Genomic DNA, 20,464 nt, shown 5'->3' on the forward strand with positions numbered 1-20,464 from the left:
AGAATAAAAAAATCGTAATTCACATTTTAAATTTGGAAAAATCAAAGTGCTTTTAAGACTTCAACATATCAGAGATAATTTTAGTGATAACAAACCCAATTATCTTGATATACAATCTAATTATATAAAAATACAGTTGGGTCATAAATGTTATAAAAATTGACCTTACTTTATAAACAATATAAATATGGGTGTTCCCACAACTATTCAAAGGCAATTAGCTTTCATTACTGAAAAATGTCTAGAAAAATATTTTTTGAGATTATCTTTTATTTTCAAGAATTAGCATAACGCATGCTTTATGGGAATTTGTGTACAGTCTTATGCCAGTCTGTGGATATATTGAATATTCAGGAAATGAGACAGTACTGTGTGTGCAAGACACAATTCAAAAAAAGGAAAAAGGGCATCTATATTTATCTTGAATAAAAGTTACACAAGGAGGAGAGAAAGCAAAATGCGAGCAGAAATGAAATCCAGGGGACCTGGCTCCTTATCTTCCCCAGCACAGGCGTGCTAAGCTAGTCTCAGAAAGACTGGGGCTTTCACTGGTACCAGGAGAGCCAGCTGATGTAGTCAGAGAACTGCAGTAATTGAATACTGCAGTCTCAAAACCAGGCTTTAATTTTAAGGTGAGGGGAATGACACTTTTTCAGGTTTTATTTTCCCAAGTGTAGATGTGATATTAAAGTAAACGTCATCAGGGTGCACTGACTATCAACAAGGGAACACTACAGCAATATCACTTACATGTTTTAAGGGTTTTTACAAATTTATGTGTATGTATCTTTTGCCTATATGTGTACCGTGTGTATGCCTGGCGTTCATGGAAGTCAGAAACCGGTGTTGTATTCCCTGGAACTGGAGTTTACATATGGTTGTAAGCCACCATGTGGGGGCTGGGAACAGAACCCATGTCTTCTGTAAGAGCAACAAGACCTCTTTACTGCTGAACCATCTTTCCAACTCCCAATGTCACTTTTAACATTGCCAAAAGATTAACTAGTAGAATTATATCTCATGCCATAAGATAAACTCTCATTAACATAGTTTCATGGTTCATTTTTCCCCTCCAAAAAGGGCTTTAAAGGTGACATCAATTACATTCAATACTAGAATATCAAAACAAGTGATTCTGGCAAAAATGGATGTCTGTGTACTGTCAGCAGAATGCTGTGTCCCCTGTCAGTCACTGCCTGTTTCCTCAAAGGGTGAAAGCATACATAGCATCATCGCATTACCTGCTTGGTGGAGAAGACAGCGACCTCTGCAGGTTCACACCAGAATTCATGTCATGATAGTACGGCTGGCTGGGGATTTCTCCGATTGGGAAGTTGACTCCAGTTCCCTGGGTTATGGGTGCTGAGGAATAATTTTTTTAAAGAAATGTAGTAAATGATATTCATTGTTACCTCTGTTCAAATATAATATCACAACTTTTATTTCACGGCTCTTTCTCTTTCCAAGAGGTCTCTTCACGTGAAGATTCCATAGCCCCTGTATGCTGTGAATACCACCCAGAAACCTCAAGTCAAGTCTGGGCATTCTGAGCACTCACTCCCACTTCATCCCTGGGTACCACTTCCCCTGATCACACTACCCAGCCTTCTTCATTCACTCCCTCATATCAGAAGTCACTACATCTGTCAGTCCCCAGTGTGTAGATATGAGGAACAAATGATCCTTATCACTTAGCACCAAATGAGTGGCTCGCACTGAACTAAATCACTGATAAATAAATAAATATATCACGCTTTCATAAATAAGTATGCAAGATTATTATCCTATATTACTTTTAACAGCAACATTAGAATGAATTAAAACTCACGATGGTTATCACAGTCTGGTGGCCTACACCTGTAATCCCAGCACTAGGGAGACTGAGGCAGGAGAATATAGAACTCAAGGCTACACTGGACTATTTAGCAAGTCTGAGGCCAGTCTAGTGTATATGGTGAGACCATGTCTCAAACAATACAAAATAGACACACGGGAAACCACAATGTGTCGTATTTGACTTAAGTATATGTTAAATTGGGGCAGGAGTGAGAAAAGCTGCCAAGATGTGAAGAGCCAAGGTGTTTTTCAAATACACACGCAAGACAGGTTTTATACAGAATCTTCTTCACTGTACCTGCGCTCCATGTGCTAAAGTCTAAGGATAAATAGACTTTCAGTCCAAGCCCTCTTCCACTTATATGGACTGTGCCTCAGTTTCCAAACAACAAGGTGGAACCCTAGCAACATAATTATTTGGGGATAAAAGAAGTAAGAGAGATAGCCACCCAGCAGCACGTCATGCCGTCTGCTGTGAGTTCCCTTTCGCTGTTTTCTCTCCAATTGTTCTCTGGTAAAATGGAGTAGTGAGTAAAGATGGAACAGTTCAAAAATGTGCTAAAAGCAGGCATGGGCAAATGAACCTGTTTGCTGGAAGTTTGTTCTTTGAGAACCTATTGACTGGGGAGTAGGGAGATAGCTCAGTGGTTAAAGTCCTTGCTGTGCAAACAAGAAGATCTGAGTTCGGATCCCCGGCACCCATATAAAACCAAGTGTGTGCACATGCAATTGCCATACTGGGAGATGAAAAGGATGACCTCAGGGGCTCCCTTGACCAGCCAAGTTCAATGACAGGCACTACCTCAAAACTTAAGGTGAAAAGTGATACAAGATCCCATGTTGGCCATGTGTGCACAACTACCAAAACCATGGGTCCAAAAGTTTCAAATGTATACTAACACTGTAGTTTCTATATGTGTGGCCACTGACACTGTGGACTCCACAGCTCAAAACTTCTAGAGCCCCTGCCTTGTGTTAAATTGCTCAGATTTAATTGCTCTTTGTATTATTCAAAATACTTGAACTTTGTGGAAAAATATTTTTATGATGAATGTAAAGGTTATTTGAATTATTTAGACAGCTACGGTACTGATCTTCGCTGCAGCCTGAAATATGCTGGAGGTTTAAAATGTGGAATTTCTTAGCTCACAGTAACCACATGCTTTAAAATTGACTTGGACAACCATGGCCTATGGGACACAAGATGCAGCAGCTGCGTTAGAAGCAGGTAGTTGCTTGCTTGTCTCAGAGAATGTGAACAATCTGCACAGAGATGTTTGTTTCTACTTCAGACTGGAGTTCCACCCTCCTGCGGAGTCCAGGTATACAACGTGTGACAGAAGTCTTTCTCTGTACCCTTCCCTAGTCCAGTGGATGCTGTCTGAGGTCTCCGATATTGGTGTGCATGTAGCACTCTCTACTAAACATGTTCTGTTTTCTAGCCACTTCCGAAATCTGAGGTAGTTGACAATGTGCACATAATATTGATTGGAACTTTACAAGTTGTTTCTTTTAAAAATATTTTTGTAACGTTGATTTTTTAAAAATTTTTATTTGTAACATACTGAAAACATTAAGCTTGCACAGTAACTAGGCACTGTTTCTTCCTTCGAGGGTTAATAGTCACTGCAGCTTGCTTGACCATAAGTATCCTGGGTATAAAATGCAGTAACATGGTAATCAAAAAACAAAACAAAACAACAGCAACATAAACACTTTCAGGGTCAGACATGGTGATGGATGTCTTTGATCTCAGTATTCAGGAGGCACAGGCAGGTGGATATCTATAAACTGAAGGACAGCCTGGTCTACACGTGAGTTCAGGCCAGTCAAGCTGAATGGTGAGGTCCAGTCCAAACTCTGAAAACCTTAGAATGCATTCTGACAGTAAATGGGAGGTTCTTGAAAAGAAAGTAAATTAATAATAAACGTAACTGAAAAACTTCAAACAGCGCAGTTTCCTGAGGGACACCAGAGCACTTTTAGAAGAGCAAGTCTGCCAGCTCTTCCTGCTTCTGAGCCTTTGGAAGAGCCCAAAGCAGATGCAAACATGACTCTTAGGAGATTTTCAAGACAGCTCCAAGAAAGCCAAAAGCTGAAAAGCCTGGCAACCACATACCAATGCTCTCCTAGAAGCTGTGTACCAAAGAAACTAGGTTTCTAAACGTTAGAGGCCAGAAGCTGTCCTTGACCAGCTTTTAGCATGGGGATGGTATCATTCAACAAGTGATAGCCTGATACTGAATGGCTTCATTAGCTAAGTCAACATGCACATTAGTAGATCACATGACAGTTGACTCTAGAGGATAGGAGGAGAGACACGCCGTGAATCAAGAAGCCAGAACCTGTAGCATACAGTATAAGGCTTGTTCATAAACAATACAGTTCAACCGTGTAAACAAGATCACAGTGTGAATATATTAAAACACTTAGGAGAATAGAACTTTCAAGAATCTCAGAGACATCTATTTACATATGGAGGAGAAAGTAAATGTTTGCTGAATAAATTAGCTAAGGAATGAATATGGATAATTAATGTACTAATTACAAATCAGTAATGTTTGTTGTGACACATAGCTTAAAAACCTCTATGAAATGACAGTATAAATTAGGGATACACAAATGAAACATGTTAAAATTTACCTTCTGAAATGTTGTGAGAAGGTATTTTTAATTTCCATTTTATGTTTGAAACTCCAATTTTTCAAAATACCATTGTGTTCTCTTGAAGGTTGCAGAGTGGCCCTCTCCTTTGACAGTACTTGGCACCATGTTATCTACAATGGGGTACTATGTGAATCCCTTTACTGCCCTTCTCATAAGAAAGGACAAAAAATCCATTACAGAGCTTGCAAAAATGGTCCAAGTATAAAAAAAAAAGTAGTTTCCTATGGCCCATAGCTTCACAGATCAGCCTCTTTGCTGAGGAGCAACTTCAAATACTCCCTTCCTTGGGGGTTTCTGGGAAATCACACGTGGCTTGAATGACAGACTGGATGGTTAGACTCCTCTTAAGAAGTGCATGCATATGTGTACATATGCTAGAGCGGTTGGGATATACATATCTAGCTGTCCTTCCCGATGCTGCTGCCAAGTAGATGAACCCACGACACCCCTATCTATTCTGAATTCTAGCAGAAGAGACACGGCACATAAGGTCTAGAGTGTTCATATACGTCATTCTCTGATAAACATGTTTTTGTTTGGGAAAGTTCAGACATCTGAGTTTTTTTTAAGAAACTATGTTCAAAAGGCAGTCCTCTGGGAGCCTGGAGACAAGAGATGACCAACAGGACTCTACAGTTGCTTGGTTACTCTTACCCATTAGTTCACTGTCTTTGCTCCTTACAGTTGGCTGTGGGCCTCCTTCATAAACTCTGCAGTTGATACAAATGTAAAACCAGTTTTGCTGTTGTTGCTTCTTTGAATTTTGTTTTGAAATAAGGCCCTTGCTATGTTATCTCTGGCTGGCCTGGAATTAGCTAGGTAGCCCAGCTGGCCTCAAACTTGTTGAAATCTTCCTGCCTCTGGCTCTGAGTGCTGAGATTACAGGGGTGTACACAGGAGGATAAATGCAAGCAAGGTGTGGGGTGGCAAGGATCACCTAGGTGGCATCTAAGTGACCGATGAAAAAACATGAATTACAGCACGACCCTCTAAGTGATGTAACAGTCTAAAACAGAGGCGAGACCGGGAAGAAAATCGCCGCTTCCGTTTACATCATCCGTGCGTAGCCCTGGCACCTTGGGTGAGTCTTCCTACACTAGACAAAACAAAACGAAACAACAAAAAACAAACAAACAAACAAACAAACAAACAAGAGCTGGGTAATCAACAGAGCTGCCCCTGGCTGAAGTAGCCTGCCAGGGGAGATCACCCTAGAAAAACCCAGTGCCGCTGGCCAAGAATGGTACCTCAGGTGAGGTGGCTGGTGTAAACAACTGGACATTGTTTGCCATTAACAATGCTTTCTATCTATATCCAAGTACAATCTGCAAAGTTAATTTCTGCATCCCTATGCACACTGCATGTGAGTGTGTACATCCTGTGCATCTCCAACCCACACCAAGTCACTATAACTGAAAAAGCACTTATCTACAGGAAACTTATGTGGGTTATCATAACAACACAGAGTACATTTAATTACTCACACTTCCTCTGATATAAATGCCCATCTATGGTCACAGAGAGAACTGAACTGAATGGATACCAATATGACGACCAATGAGAAGAGCCTAAATATTAGTGTTATACAACACAAGGCTTTGATGAGTTGAATGAAACTATTTTACAAAATTAGATAATATTTCATTAGAAAATTTGAGATTTTTAAAAATTCAAATATTGTTACATAGTCAGTTTTTATGCTGTATTTAAGATTTAAAATATGCAAGGTTTGAATAAGTCTGTGTACTCGTGTAATAAGAAGGCAATTTACTTACTTCTGGAAACCCTCACAAGCTCCGATACATTGAAGACTCCGGATTTTACAAAACTGTCCTCAAGGTACCCTGAAAACAAACATCAAAGGAAAAAGATCAGCATATGGGGGGAATAAAGGTGCCAATTAAGTTCTAGAATTTGTTCATTTATAGACTAGAACAAAAACCAAGAATATTTATTCTAAAGACAAGTAAGAGCAGAACCCGAATATAAACTGAATCCGTTTTTCAAAAGTAAGAAATATTAATAACCTAAATAACCCATGGGATTTCCCATTAACTTTCTAAATTTGTAACTGGTGGGATCGGATTCGCCACGGAAGCCATATGGAGAAGGAAGGCTGGGACACACTCTGAATGCATCTCACTCTGCAGCACCTGGAAGGCCACAGTCTACCTATTAACAGGGGGAAAGACAGAAGGAAAACCACAACCACAATTAGCACCTTGTTGGAAATGCTTCAAGGATCTCTCAAAACCACTGCTCTTTCACAAATCCTCCCCTGATTAAACAACAGCCAGCTGTTGCTACCAGAATCTGCAGCCTTGTTCCAGGGTCACTCAACAGAAGATCAAATCCTGGGGCACAGTGAATCCCTCCACACCCCAAGTTAAACCTGTGAGCCTGCTGTTTTCTTTGCCCACCTGCAACTCTTTCTTTAGTCTTCCCACTGCTGGATGCCCCACCCTGCCCGAGAACTAGCTGTTACAAATGCAATGCATCCAGGCCTCCAGGGTCCACATCGAGAGTGTAACAAGGGTGGGAGACCATGGACAGCTGACCCCACGCTGCCCCAAGGAAAGCATAAAAGCCTGCAATGCTCACAATGGAACTATCTGTAAAGCAAAACGGCTCAGAGTCTCAGAACCTGTGACTATTCTGGATTTCACACACAGCTTCATAGCTGACCAAAGATCAGGTTCAGTACAGGAGATGACGCATGGGTGGCGAGCCACACGGAATCAGTAACTCAAGGATCTAGCAAGCCAATGCTGGCCCCAGTTTTCCAGTTAAGAGATGTTGACTAGGGAGGGAGGCTGAGACCAGGAGGAGAGGAGGAAGGTGGATACAAACGATTGGGGATGTAAAGTGAAACAAAACAACAACAACAACAACAACAAAAGCAACATTGCTATGAATATTCTAAAATTAGAGGGGGGTGGGCAATTGGCCATATAAACAGATCTCATTTTGTTTCAGGTTCGTTGTCTATAAATGAGAGACAGAAAACCCAACTACTTCCTAGAGTTATTATTAATACAGAGTAAAGTAAAGCATTAAATCCAAGGTAAAAAAAAAAAAGCAATGCGGTGCAGGCAACCAATAATTCCAGCGTGCGAGAGGGAGAGGCAGAAGATTCCCTGCGAGTGTGACAAAGTGAGACCCCCGTCCCAACACAATGGCAAGCACTAGTTAGATGTGGGCACTACAGTAATGACACGCAGCAGAGCCACAACCTGAACAGGGAACCGTGCACACTAAACTCCAAATGGCCTCTTACAAGTTGTAAAATTTCACTTAGAAAACTCAGCCACCCAGAGTGCCTAAGAGGTAATTGCTGCACAGGCACCGATGACTTCAGAGCCACACATGTGGGAACGTGGCTTCGCACTCAATGTGTTCACTCTATTGGAAAAGTTGAGAGAAAGACCAAAGAGGAGGTACAATGTTTCATTTGATGATAAAGCATATACATATATAAAAATATATATACATACACACATCATACATAAATTTCTATGAGAATAACAGAATGTCCCTAGCTGATGCACTTTTATTTTAAGAAACTGCTTGAGCAATGATTTCTTCACTAGGTTCAATTTGTTTCAGAGATTACTTAGGAATGTCTGTACAACCAGTACTCTCTGTAAGGTGTTAAAAGTCATAAATGTGGGAAGTGTGGGGGGGCAGGGGGTGTGTGCAATTGATTCCATTTGCTTGGATGGGAACAAAGACGTTTTGATGTTCTAGGCCACTGTAGGCTTTGTAGTTTGGTTGACTAAACTTTGGTTAGCTTATTAAACTTCATTTTATAGGTGGTAAAATGCATTTTAATATGCCAAGCAGAAGCTCTTCAGTTACTTAGCATCTCTGCAGCCCATACACTGCTTTACTCTGCAGCTCCTAACTAGAAACCTCTATCTCTGTACGTGCTGCCTTCAACCCTCAGTGTCCTGCCGAATGATGACACTCCGACACTGTCCCCCTCCCTCTGCTTCCTCTGACCCTCTCCAGCAAACATAACCCCTATCGTCTGTGCTCACATCACACCTACTTAGTCCTCATTTTACACCTGACACATTCAGAGTTTCCAAGACATTTGTTTTCAAGTATTAAATTCTTTGTTGGATTATCAGTTCCTTTATTTAGGGGAGCGACTAGGTTTTGTTTTTCACCATATCTCTCTCAGCAACTGACTCACTGTCTATATATAGAGTAACCACCAAATGAACACAGTACAGTATTTTAAAATTCAGCTTTTAAGACCAAGGTCATAAATTAACAGCTTAGTAATCTTATAACAAGATAGCTCCAGCTGGCATAAAGTCGATGGGTAGCTGTACCGGCTCCATCACTCCCTTCAACTTGTTTGCTTAGAGGTTTGTAGCAAGCCTGTCTATTCTGCAGTATATGGGTCCCAAAATAGCTATGAATGTGGCCCAAGGCATCAGTGGATGACATGTTACAATGTCAAAAGGCTAGAGTTTGGGGTACAGTAGGAAAAGCAGCAACTAGGGTCAGATTGTAGCTCTGATTTTGTTGTATTTTAATGTATAACTTTGAGCATATAGTACAAATTAATAACCAAAGGATTCAAATAGGAGCATAGAAATGTTTACAAAATAAGTTAATGAGGGAGTGACATTTAGATGGTGCAGTAGATAAAGTCACTTGTCACCAAGCCCAAGTCTCATCTGGACACACACACACACACACACACACACACACACACACACACACACACACACACCCTTTAAAACTGATGAATAAGACAGTAAGTGTTGAACATTTACATGAATTATATTAATACACAACCTCCCAGAATGTAAAAACCATCTTAAGGTGATTTTTATTATAACTATGAGTAGTTAAGGCTCCTAAATCACATGGATTAAGACAGGTGGTGTAGTGACACTTTGAGCCCAATTGCACAAGGGACGGATGTACCACCTTGAGGCTAATTTTAGGCAGGAGAATAGGCAGTCAAACACAAAATGTTAGTGATTCCACAGTGATAAGAATTTGAGATCTACAAGGAAAAATGAAAGATTTGATTTACCAAAACTATGAAAACTAGTGGAAATGTATCAGAACCCTTTTGATAAAATGTAACCTCACAGCCAGGCACAGTGGTACACGCCTATAATCCCAGCACGCAGAGAGGCAGAGGCAGGCAGATCTCTGTGAGTTCAAAGCCAGCATGTCCTACAAAGCGAGTCTAAGACAGCCAAGGCTCCACAGGGAATCTTGTCTCAAGAAAAAAAAAAAGCAACCCCATTGGGCCCACTGGGCTCTCCTGCATAGCACATGGAGAGATGTGAGTCAAGGAAACTTTGCCAAGCAGGAGTAAAATGCCCACTGACAATGAGCCAAAACGCTGGTGGCGGGTGGGAAGCAGGAGAGGGGTGGTGGGTTTTATAGTTGCATTTTGTGTGCACAACCTTTACAATGAACAGGTCATCCACAGCAGACACAAAAAAGAATGGATGGCATAGAGCTTGGACAACTAAATGCTTGCTCGAGTAGACAGAAGGCAAATACTTGAGCAAATAACGGAAAAGGGCCTTTCTCACAGGGGGTCTAGAGCCCTGCAATAATAAAGAGTCAGAGATTCAGCAAAATGGCCGAGCACTGCTGAGGCCATAAAACCTCTTGTAGCCCTCAGGCGATGGAGACTTACAGAAACACAGTTTCACATGTTACAGAGTAAACCTCAACAGCTCTCGCAAAGGCCAGATATCTTCAAGTAATTTGGAGAGATTCAGAGGAAATTCCTTTCGTGTACTAAAAGAACATGTGCCCGTCTTTGAGGCAGGGCAGCTGCTTAACGGTTATAGAGCAATATTACACAGCAGCGTAAGCCAGGAGGAAAGAACATGGCCGCATTTGTTTTTGTGTGATGCTGTATTTACAGACATCTATGCTCTTTAAAAAAAAAAAAAACAACTGAGTGGGGAAATAAGGAGCTCCACAAACATAAAAGTCTCAAAGGCAATACAAAATTATATTATTTTATTCTTTTTTTATTTTTCTCTGACAAAACAACAGTAAATCACTGCTCAGAAGTTAATATAGTGTTTAACCTCCTTTACAAACAAGAACAGACGGAACACAATAGCATATCTGTTAATATCTCAAATTATAATCAGCACCATTTAAATGTTAAGCAACATTTACATAGAAAAATCCAAGGGAAGAATGATAACACTCATTTTTATGGTCTACTGTGTTCTATTCTTGAAATTAAAAAAAAAAAAGAAGCCACAGGGAAAGCAGTTATTAAATTCATGAGAGCTGTCTTCAAGTATTTGAAGGACTGTTAATGTAGATAGTAGATGAGACTTATTCTGAATAACTCCAGGAACTGTTTCTTGGCTCCATAAACAAATTTACCATCCAATAAGAAAAATCCTAAAAAAGCAATGTGAGCCTGTAGTATTAATATTAATACTATGCCGAACCCGCCACAGCATGGCAAGAGCCATGGACAGTAATGTCAGCACCTTCGAGATGAGGAACTTTTTCTGTCCAGAGGTGGAAAGATGCCCGTGGAGTCCGCACACTACCACTGGACATGAGAATTCTCTCTTTGGGTTAAAATTAAAAGGAACAACAACAACAACAAATACCTTACCAAAAGGCCCTCTGAAGCCCCCCAGATGCCACTTTCTTCTGTGTTTATTCTGCTAAGTGACTTTTCTGGCGCTGTTCTTTTCAAAGAAGGACGGATGGCACAAGCCCCTACCAGGTACCATCCCCATCCAGCCTTTGGCTGCAATAGTTTGCTTCTATCAACGGAACGAGATGACTTAACTCTCCATTTACGGGAGCCAAAGGGCTATGGGGAAATTATCCCACACTAGCTCTCTGCCAATCCCACAGCAGGACATACCACAATGAAGCCACTGCTTCTTTTCTAGTAGAGGTGTTATGTACACAGCTCTACTTTCAGCCTCCCAAAGCTGACCATGGTTCATCCATGGCTGAAGCCAGAAATAAACAATAAAGTCTCTGCATGGAGACTGTCTCACTCCATAGCCATGAAAACATTCCAACGTCTAGAATAGTTTCTCTTTCAATGTGTAAGTCCATGACAGCAATGACCAAGTATTTAAATAAAATCCCACTGGTTTCAGATTCTGACAGTACTGAGTATATTTTTATATATTTTAGTATTTCCTTCCAGTTCTTAAAACTTTTTCCTGTGTGCCTAATACATATAATTACGTGGCTTTATAAAAATTAAAGCAAAATTTTATTTAAACAAATCCATATGCTAAACTTTTCCTTTCACTGTCCTGTCTTCTCTTGTTTCAGAGGCATGGTTTCCAATGACTACATTATATACTTGATAGGACGACCAATTATTTGACCATTCTCTTACTGTTTGTCATTTTAGGTTATTTCCCATTTTCAACAAATTCTATAAACAGCATCACTATCAAGATGTTCACACGCAAATCTCTGTCAGAAATTCTCATGATTTCTGTCGGCTGGGGTTCTTAGAAGCAGGGTTGCTAAGTCAAAGAACATGTACCCTACGCAAAGCTCTTGGTGAAGACTCTACAGCTGCTTTCCATGAAGGTTTCTGTCTAGGTAGATCCCTCAGGGTGAGCTGCAAGCTTTCCGCCTACCACCCTGTGAGGCACCCTAGAAATGGCTTGTCCTTAACTGTGGCAAGTTGATCTGGGCAAGACAGCAGACCAGGAGGAATACTACAATTTCCATTTGCTTCATTAAGATAAAATTGGATTTTTTTTAGATACACGTGTACTACTTCTTTGTTAAGCACTTTCAAGATAGACCTTTTGAAAAAAAAAAGGAACATAACAGTGACAAAAAACAAACACTAAAAATATGCAACAGAGTGGTGTGGTACCAGGAAACTTTAATACTGAATATTACTTCTAAACTGTCATATTTAAAGAAAGTTTGTGAATATTTTTCTTGTCATTTGAAAAAATACTCACTAATCCTTATTTTCCAAACTTTCAATTTCTCTCTGATTATAATGACTTTGGCTGTTAGGCAACTGTGGTAAGACGTCCATCCTTCCCTTAGACCAGGCACTGTCACTTTGCAATCCTGGGACCGTGGTCCCTGTTCATCACAGAAGACAGATCGCTCCACTTATTGATAAACCAGCTCCTTCTGAGATGTCTGCGTGCACCCGGAAAAGTACTATAGGAACTCTGTTCCTGTGAAGTTATTACACCAGAGTGATGAGGACTCATCACAAGATGGGTCGGGAGACAAATCAGAGCAGGGCCTGTGAGATCTTGAGAGTGATCTGGCTGATGAAGTCCTTCCTCTAGCCTGCGTCTGTCCTCAGGCAGCCCTGTGTGGTTCCTGAGCACTGACTTGCTTTCTACTGCTAGTACGATTTTTAGATCCAAAATTATACATGATATAGTCCTATTTTTATCGTCTCAAATTAATTTAATTTCCCATAGCAAATGCTGGAATAGTGCTTATTAGATGGAAATATAAATCATTACAAAGATGCTTCTATGCACTAAAAGTGAAGATTCAAGACGCACATCCTAACATAGTCAAGATTCACATCCTAACATTCTGGTACTATTTTTTGGTACTGGAGAATAAAACCCAGGGCTGTGTGCATGGCTACAGAAGTACTGTGCCACCAATCTATGTCCCTACCCTGCTAATATTAAGTTAGAGTTAAGTTTATCCTTTAATATCAATTCTGAGTACTGACTGAACTAGGGAGTCAGAGCACAAATATACACTTTAATATTCACTCCAAGAAAATCTTCACCTTTTGGAAACTGTTATCTCATGTTGACTAATGAGCTGCTTGATTTGTCTGGTACAGCGTTGTACGAGCACCCTTTCTCTGGTCTCTGGACGGGAAGGGAAGGTATGCCTCCCTCTAAAGCACCGGGATGTGGTTCGGCAGAGGTGGCTCTGGGCACTTATGTGAAGTGCTCAGCAGGTTCTCTGAGCCTTCCTCTTCTCTGACCACAGAGGAAGCCTGTGAAACAGCTCAGTGTGCAAGGCACGTACCACGCATGCCTGACAGCCTGCGCCTCAAGCCCAGGACCCACGAGGAAAGAGAGTGCCAACTCCCAAAAGTCATCCTCTGACCTCTATGTGTGTACTATGGAACACAGGTACACACACACACACACACACACACGCACACGCACACGCACACGCACACGCACACACACATACACGCACACACACACACAGTAACACTAATAAATATTTAATGTTAAATGAACAGAAAGCAGAGGAGGAATGTGATCAAGGTATAAAAAATAAAGAAATGAAATGTGAACATTAGTAATGAGTATAAAGCAAAACAGATGGAATAAAACGTATCAATAAGCAAAAAATTATAAGTAATTCACAAACTCCACATGAACATAATAATACTGGAAGAGTTATGTAAAGCAACTACTAAAATACAGAAACTGGACCAAAGTATAATCACCAGGGGCATTAGAAATTATAAAAATTTTAGTAAAGCTCTTCCAGAAATCAGTCTATTTGTTAATCAGGCCATAGCGTACAAATGTCTGCAGGTTGCTCTGTGTTGCAAGACCCACGGAGCTTTAAAGTAAGGTGGCCATGTCCTCAACCACAGAGGTAACTTGAGGAAATCCTTCAAAGTAGAGGCTTCCTTAGGTCCTATTGCTTCATCTTGGAGAAATAAAACAGATAATAAAAAGAGAAACGAGTAAATTTCTAAACTACTTTGGAATTAAGAAAATAAACAAAGGACTACAGAGCAAACCAAGAGAAATTACAAATTATGCAGGAAGCAACACAGAGAAAAAGAGAACAATTCTTCCCCATTCGAATGGCGGCGAATCAAGGAAGTAAATAGCATTTCTGTATGTTCCTATCGAAGCTGTGAGAACAGACATAAAGACTCAGAGGCGCTGTTCAGCATGAGCTGTGATGCACAGTGATGTCGGTACTCCACCACATGTGTGCTGATGGCGCTGATGACAAGGCTACTAAGAACATAGAGCTGATAATTTAAAAATAATAAAATTAAAGCTAAAAGCTATAATGCATAGATTTGGAAAAGAAAAAGAGGGGCGTGTGAGGTGGCTCACTGAGGAAGAGAACTTGCTGCTCTATGGAGATTCCATTCCCAGTGCCCACGTGGGCCTCAAGGCTGTCCACAACTCCAGTTTCAGGGACTTTGACACCTTCCTGGGGCCCCAAACACACACACACACACACACACACACACACACACACACACACACACACACACACAGTACACAGATATGCATGCAGGAAAACTACTCACACACATAAGATAATTTTTTAAAGGAAAAGAGAAATTTTAAGATGAAAAGTAAATAAAGAGAAAGAAGCCCTTGCAAAGAACAGAAGACCTATTTGCAAGACTGGCTAAGAAAAAGCAGGAAAACGCACCAGAGGAACAAGGAGACGGAACTGTAGGAACCGGCTGCAGTGAAAGGAGTGGGAGAGGATCACACATAAAACTGACCACAGCTTTGAAAGCTCAAACGAGCAATTACTTGGTAAAATAAAAGTAACCAAAATTGCAAAGAACTGGAAAGCCTGAAATAGACCAATTATCCTACTGCAGAGTTCCCCAGAATTTGCTCAACACTATAACCACCTGGGGATCTTAAAACCAATGAGTGCTTGGATTACAACCTCAATTATTCTGACTTAATTCCTTTGGGGTGAGACCTGGACAGGAGAGAGTGTTACATTCTCCCCAAGAAATTCAAACGTGTAGCAGTTTGGGAACCACTATGTCAGCAATGAACCAAACGGCAGAAAGCAAAGCTGGTGCACATTAGAGCCTATACAACTGCAGGGTGGAAGGCCCCACACTGGCTGGGAGTTAAGAGTCTGCGGGTGATTTGAGTGGACTTCAGAATACAGCCACTGCAGAACAGTGCAGAAAGATGACGCAACAGCCACCTTAAATAATGTCAGGCCCAGATGGATACAGTTTTGATGTCACTTACACTATCCAAAGCCTTAGGAAATGATGACAAATCTGCAAACTAACGTCCCTTATTCTTCTCTGAGACTAGCAGATTTAGGTTCTTAGACGTTTCATCTCCTTCATAAACCCCAAGTAAAGAACCAAAAAAAAAACAAACAAAAAAAAAACAACTCCATCATACACAAGCGCAACCCCATGAGCCCTATGCAAAACACCTTCAACTGGATACAGCCATGCCATCCACATGACAAGTACAGCATCACCGTGAAGGTGCATGGCTGAGAACAGTCCATTATCAGAAAACATGTCATTGTGGTGAGGGATAAACACTCACAGGGCCACATCAAAAGCCTCACAATTCCTGCCATCATGATGTTCTTGTATGTTTCTAGGATCCTCTGGATCCTTCTATTTCCCTATTCTCCCATATTACTCTCACCTAGAGTCCCAATAGGAGGCCCCCACATCTATCTCAATTTCCTGGTAAGTGAAGACTTTCAGGGGACATCCCTGTTGGGCTGGTCTCCAATTATAAGTGAGTATATACCATGTGAGTCTTTCTGAGTCTGGGTTAACTCACTCAATATGATTATTTCTAGCTCCATCCATTTGCCCACAAATTTCAGGATTTCCTTGTTTTTAATAGCTGAGTAGTATTCCATAGTGTAAATGTTCCACAGTTTCTTTATCCATTCTTCTGCTCAAGCTACTGCACCAACCAAAGACAATACATGCAGTAAATATTGAACCCCTACTCAGATCTAGCCAAGGGACAGGACATTATCCACAGTGGTGTGGAGAGCGGGGACAGGCTCTGACATGAACTCTGGCGCCCCATATTTGATCACTTCCCCTTGGTGGGGAGGCCTGGTGGCACTCAGAGAAAGAATAGCAAGGCTACCAAGATGAGACTTGATAGGCTGTGACCATATATGGGGGAGGAGGTCCCCTTCGGTCACAGCCCTAGGGGAGTGGAATAGGGTGAAAGAGGGAGGGAGGGAGGAATGGGAGGAGACAAGCAAGGGGATAAAAATTGAGATACTTAAATCTGAATACTTAAAAAAAAAAAAAAAAGAGCCTGACAATTCACCTCACAGCAAAAGCTGGTTCACTGAATCTCAAATCTAAGCAAAAACAGTGATCAAAGCTAACAACAAAGACAAGCAAAATCCACCAGCAAAGTACTCTTTAAAAAAAAGAGACAGCAAGTCTGCCATTCCTTGTTTCTCCCCCAAGCTTCCTCCTATTTTCGGTTCTTAAAAACACAACCTGGAACTGGGCGTGGTGGCACACGCCTTTGAGCCCAGCACTAGGAAGGCAGAGGCAGGTGGGCTGCTGAGTTCAAGGCCAGCCTGGTCTACAAAGTGAGTCTAGGACAGCCAAAGCTGCACAGAGGAATCCTGTCTCAAACTCCACACCCCCACACACCCCCACAAAAAATGCAATCTGGAAATACACCAGCTGCATAAAGACAAAGACTATATGATTTCACATATACGTGTTACATAGAGCAGTCAGACTGATAAAGTAGAGCAGTTGTCAGGGGCTGGGGAGGCAGCAACGGGGAACTCTTTAATGGGTAAGATTTAGATTTTTTTTTCAAAAGGACCAAGTTCTTGAGAATGCCTTCACAGTGGTGTGAACACATTCAACACTACTAAATTGTATACGTGAAAATGATTAGATGGCATAGTTTATGTTCTATATATTTGTGCCACAATTTTAAATATGTAACTTGGAATATGTAACCACAATATGACTATGTTCAGAAATAAAAATCATGTTGGCACTTATGTTTATTAACATCGGTTACATAATTACTGAGCACAAATCTACAGGCAACCAACCCCACTGGTTCATCTTTATACTTGTATATATAGGAACTCAAGTTTTTTAGTTATCTCTACTGCTTATCTAACCCTTTTTTTTAAAAAAATTAATTATTGTCAGTTGGAATGGCTTTTCAGGGAAAAATTATCATAAAAACTAAGATAATATTTTGAGGCCACAAAAAAAAAAAAGAATTCATTTCTGTTGTCTTTGGATGCAAAACTTCGATGGAAAAGTTTTCTTACAATTTGAACTAGCCCTGACTATCTCTAGCACTTCATGTTGAAAAGCAGAACTATGAAGATAACTTCTCATTCATCTAGGATGATCAAAAGATTTTCTGCTTCAGCATTGGAACATAACCATTTTCACTGCATATACTTAGTTGCTCATCCCTTCCTGTAACTGTTCACTGGATATAGTTAGTTTTTATGATTTAGATCTTTTTTTTAGCTGATACAAATTTTCTTCATTTGTCTTCAATTCTATTTTGCTTCTAAATGCTCTGATTTTCCAGCAAAGGTGACAAAAACTAGTATGGAGCTTTCTCATCTTCTATCATTAATCTGATTTTAAGAGGAAATAACTTGAGTCTGCTCTGTGTTGATGATTACTTCTTTTTTTCCTCTTTCTTTCTTTCTTTCTTTCTTTCTTTCTTTCTTTCCTTCTTTCTTTTTGTGTAGCCTTGGCTGACTTGGACTCACTTTGTAGACCAGGCTGGCCTCAAATTCACAGTGATCTACCTGTATCTGTGTCACAAGTACTGGGATTAAAGGCATGCGCCACCATGCCTGACTCGATGATTACTTCTTTTTTTTTTTTTTAACTGTCATGTTTCCATAGGATTAGATTTATTTTTCTATTCACTTTTTATTTTCAAGGCAAGGAAACTCAGCTGAAGTAGCAAAGTAACTTTCTTCCCTTTCTGTCTCCAAGCTACTCAGGTCCCCACTTTCTGTTTACCTCCGAGACCTCCTCCTCGTGTGTCCACCCCGTCACTATACCCTCTCCACATTCACAGCCCTTCTGCGACATTCCTTGTCTCTCAGGCCGATTACTTCTATAGGCTGGGTTTTTACCTTTCTATATAGATTTTAGTAGTATGGAAACAACTTCTTTTACTATTTTTCCCATCTTATATGTTTCCATGTTTATTCAAACTGTACTTTCTGGTTCATTCATCATGCAAGTCCTTCCTTCTGAATAAGCTGCTTTTTCCTTTTCCCTAGTTTCTCATATTCAAAGACATACTTTTCTAGGTGGTACTAATACATCCTTTCATTGGTTTTTCCATCAAGGGCCTATTAGTGTGGTTGTTTTCATTTAACTTAATCCAGACTTGGGGTTTGGACTTGGTGAGGGATGTGGCTTTCTGCTGGCTGCGCAAGAGAAATCCTTAATCCAGGCTGAGTGGAAGGCTGTGGAATGAGGGAGCAGAAGCAGATCTCAGAGTCTCGTCTCCTCCCTCAATGACTCAGCCAATATTACTCACCTTTATAAAATAATAACAATAATGATGACGAAGATGCAAATAATAGTTAACATTTATTGAGTGTTAATTATATACCAGGCTCTGTGCCAAGTACTTCAGGTTCTGCCTCAACCTAAAAGGCAGATTTGGCCTTTGTTGTTCTTGTTGGTGATGGTGATGATGATGATGATGATGATGATGATGATGATGATGATAACTCCAAATACTTAAATTTATTAGCTCCACAAAAGTACTGAACTCGGAGATTTAAGAAGATTAAATAACAAAATGTGTTACAGTGTTCCAAGTTGGTAATAATTATCGAGAGAGGCAGTGATGTATTAGTAGCTGTATTCAACAAAGTTGCGAAGAATAGCTCCAGAGATGGATTCTGCTCTCTCTCTTCCCACTACCGAGCTAGTTGACACTGTACCAGAGGGCACTAACCAGGCATCTTCTGGGATCGAGGACTATGCTATGAACAGACAGGACCAAGCTTAAGAAGAAGCCTGTCTTGGGGCTTGATCTAGTCAGCCTGGAGTGGGACGCGACACACCCAGGGAATGGCCAAGACAGCTGGCGTTCCTATGCTCTTCAGTTTCACCATGTCTTCCATTCCCCACCCCTACTGGTCTCCAGATTTACACAGTTTTAAATGACAAAACAATCTCTGTTCCTGGCAGAGGACACCAGAGCAGATCTGTACTGTCTCTCAGAACCAATGCTGTGGTCTCTCTGCTGAGATAGAAAATAAAGAGAACATGGATTTTTAAAGTCAGCCAACATACACTAGTTACGTGATGATGAGGATAAGCCTCTGTGAATCAAGCAAGAGGCTCTTTTGCTCTCTGTTTCATCATGATTAGAAGCATTTTCAACACTTTATGAATCTGCATGGAAGTTTTAGTAAGAAGCTGTAAGAAGCTGAGTCAGAAGTTAAGCCTGAACGGTAGGCTTTCCATCCAATAATTAATGGTTTGTATTTTGCTGGATACCTCAAAGGATATGTCTTTAAACTTTATCACTGTTACTCAAAATTGTATCTGCCTTCAATTTTTTTTTGAGCTTTTGCTATTTACAGTTTGACAAACTGCTTATAAAGTGTATAAGGAAATGAAAAGATGTTTAAAACTTACAAAATATAATGTAAAAACTCACTTTAAAGTTAGGACAATCAAGAAGCCATTTTGATATTGGCAAAAGATAGAGACACACATGTCCATGAGATGGACCATAAGCAAACGTGCAGTTAGATGGCTATTGATAGTTGTAAGGGTGGCTGAGCAATTAAGTGGAAAGCAAAAGGGCTTTGCAACAAATGTGTATAACCAACTGGCTATCTATATGAAAAACAGATGAACATCAACCATTAATTCCCATGCCATACAGTATATCCACATGTAATGAAAAGCTACTCAACAATAAAAAGGGATGCATGCTGCCAAAGTGACTGTGCTGATAAGGAAGCCACACCAAGAGTGAACATACGAGCTGGGGAGATGGCTGAGCAATTATGAGCACTGGCCCAGAGGATCTGGGCTCGATTGCTAGCACTCACACCGTGGCTCACAATCATCTGTAACTACAGGTCCAGTTCCTCTTGCGCAACACATCGCCAGGTTTGCAGGATGTGGTCCTATTTCTACACCATGGAAGCCATCACAAGTGAGGCAGAGACACTCACTGGGATTTGC

At 40.7% G+C, this 20,464-nt stretch overlaps 1 protein-coding gene across 8 annotated transcripts in view; it reads right to left on the reverse strand.

The window, feature by feature from the left end:
* The window catches only part of NFIB (nuclear factor I B), a 217,570-nt gene that overhangs the window by 63,729 nt on the left and 133,377 nt on the right, over positions 1 to 20,464 (reverse strand). For all 8 annotated transcript variants that reach the window (XM_084796647.1, XM_084796649.1, XM_084796646.1 and 5 more), the window contains 2 exons: positions 6,279 to 6,347; positions 1,242 to 1,362 (listed from right to left, as the gene is read on the reverse strand). In XM_084796647.1, the coding sequence (XP_084652773.1) occupies positions 1,242 to 1,362; positions 6,279 to 6,347 (190 nt within the window). The remainder of the gene's footprint in view (positions 1 to 1,241; positions 1,363 to 6,278; positions 6,348 to 20,464) is intronic.

Source organism: Acomys minous (assembly GCF_964271855.1).
Source record: "Acomys minous genome assembly, chromosome: 1".
In the NCBI taxonomy this organism is placed as follows: domain Eukaryota; kingdom Metazoa; phylum Chordata; class Mammalia; order Rodentia; family Muridae; genus Acomys; species Acomys minous.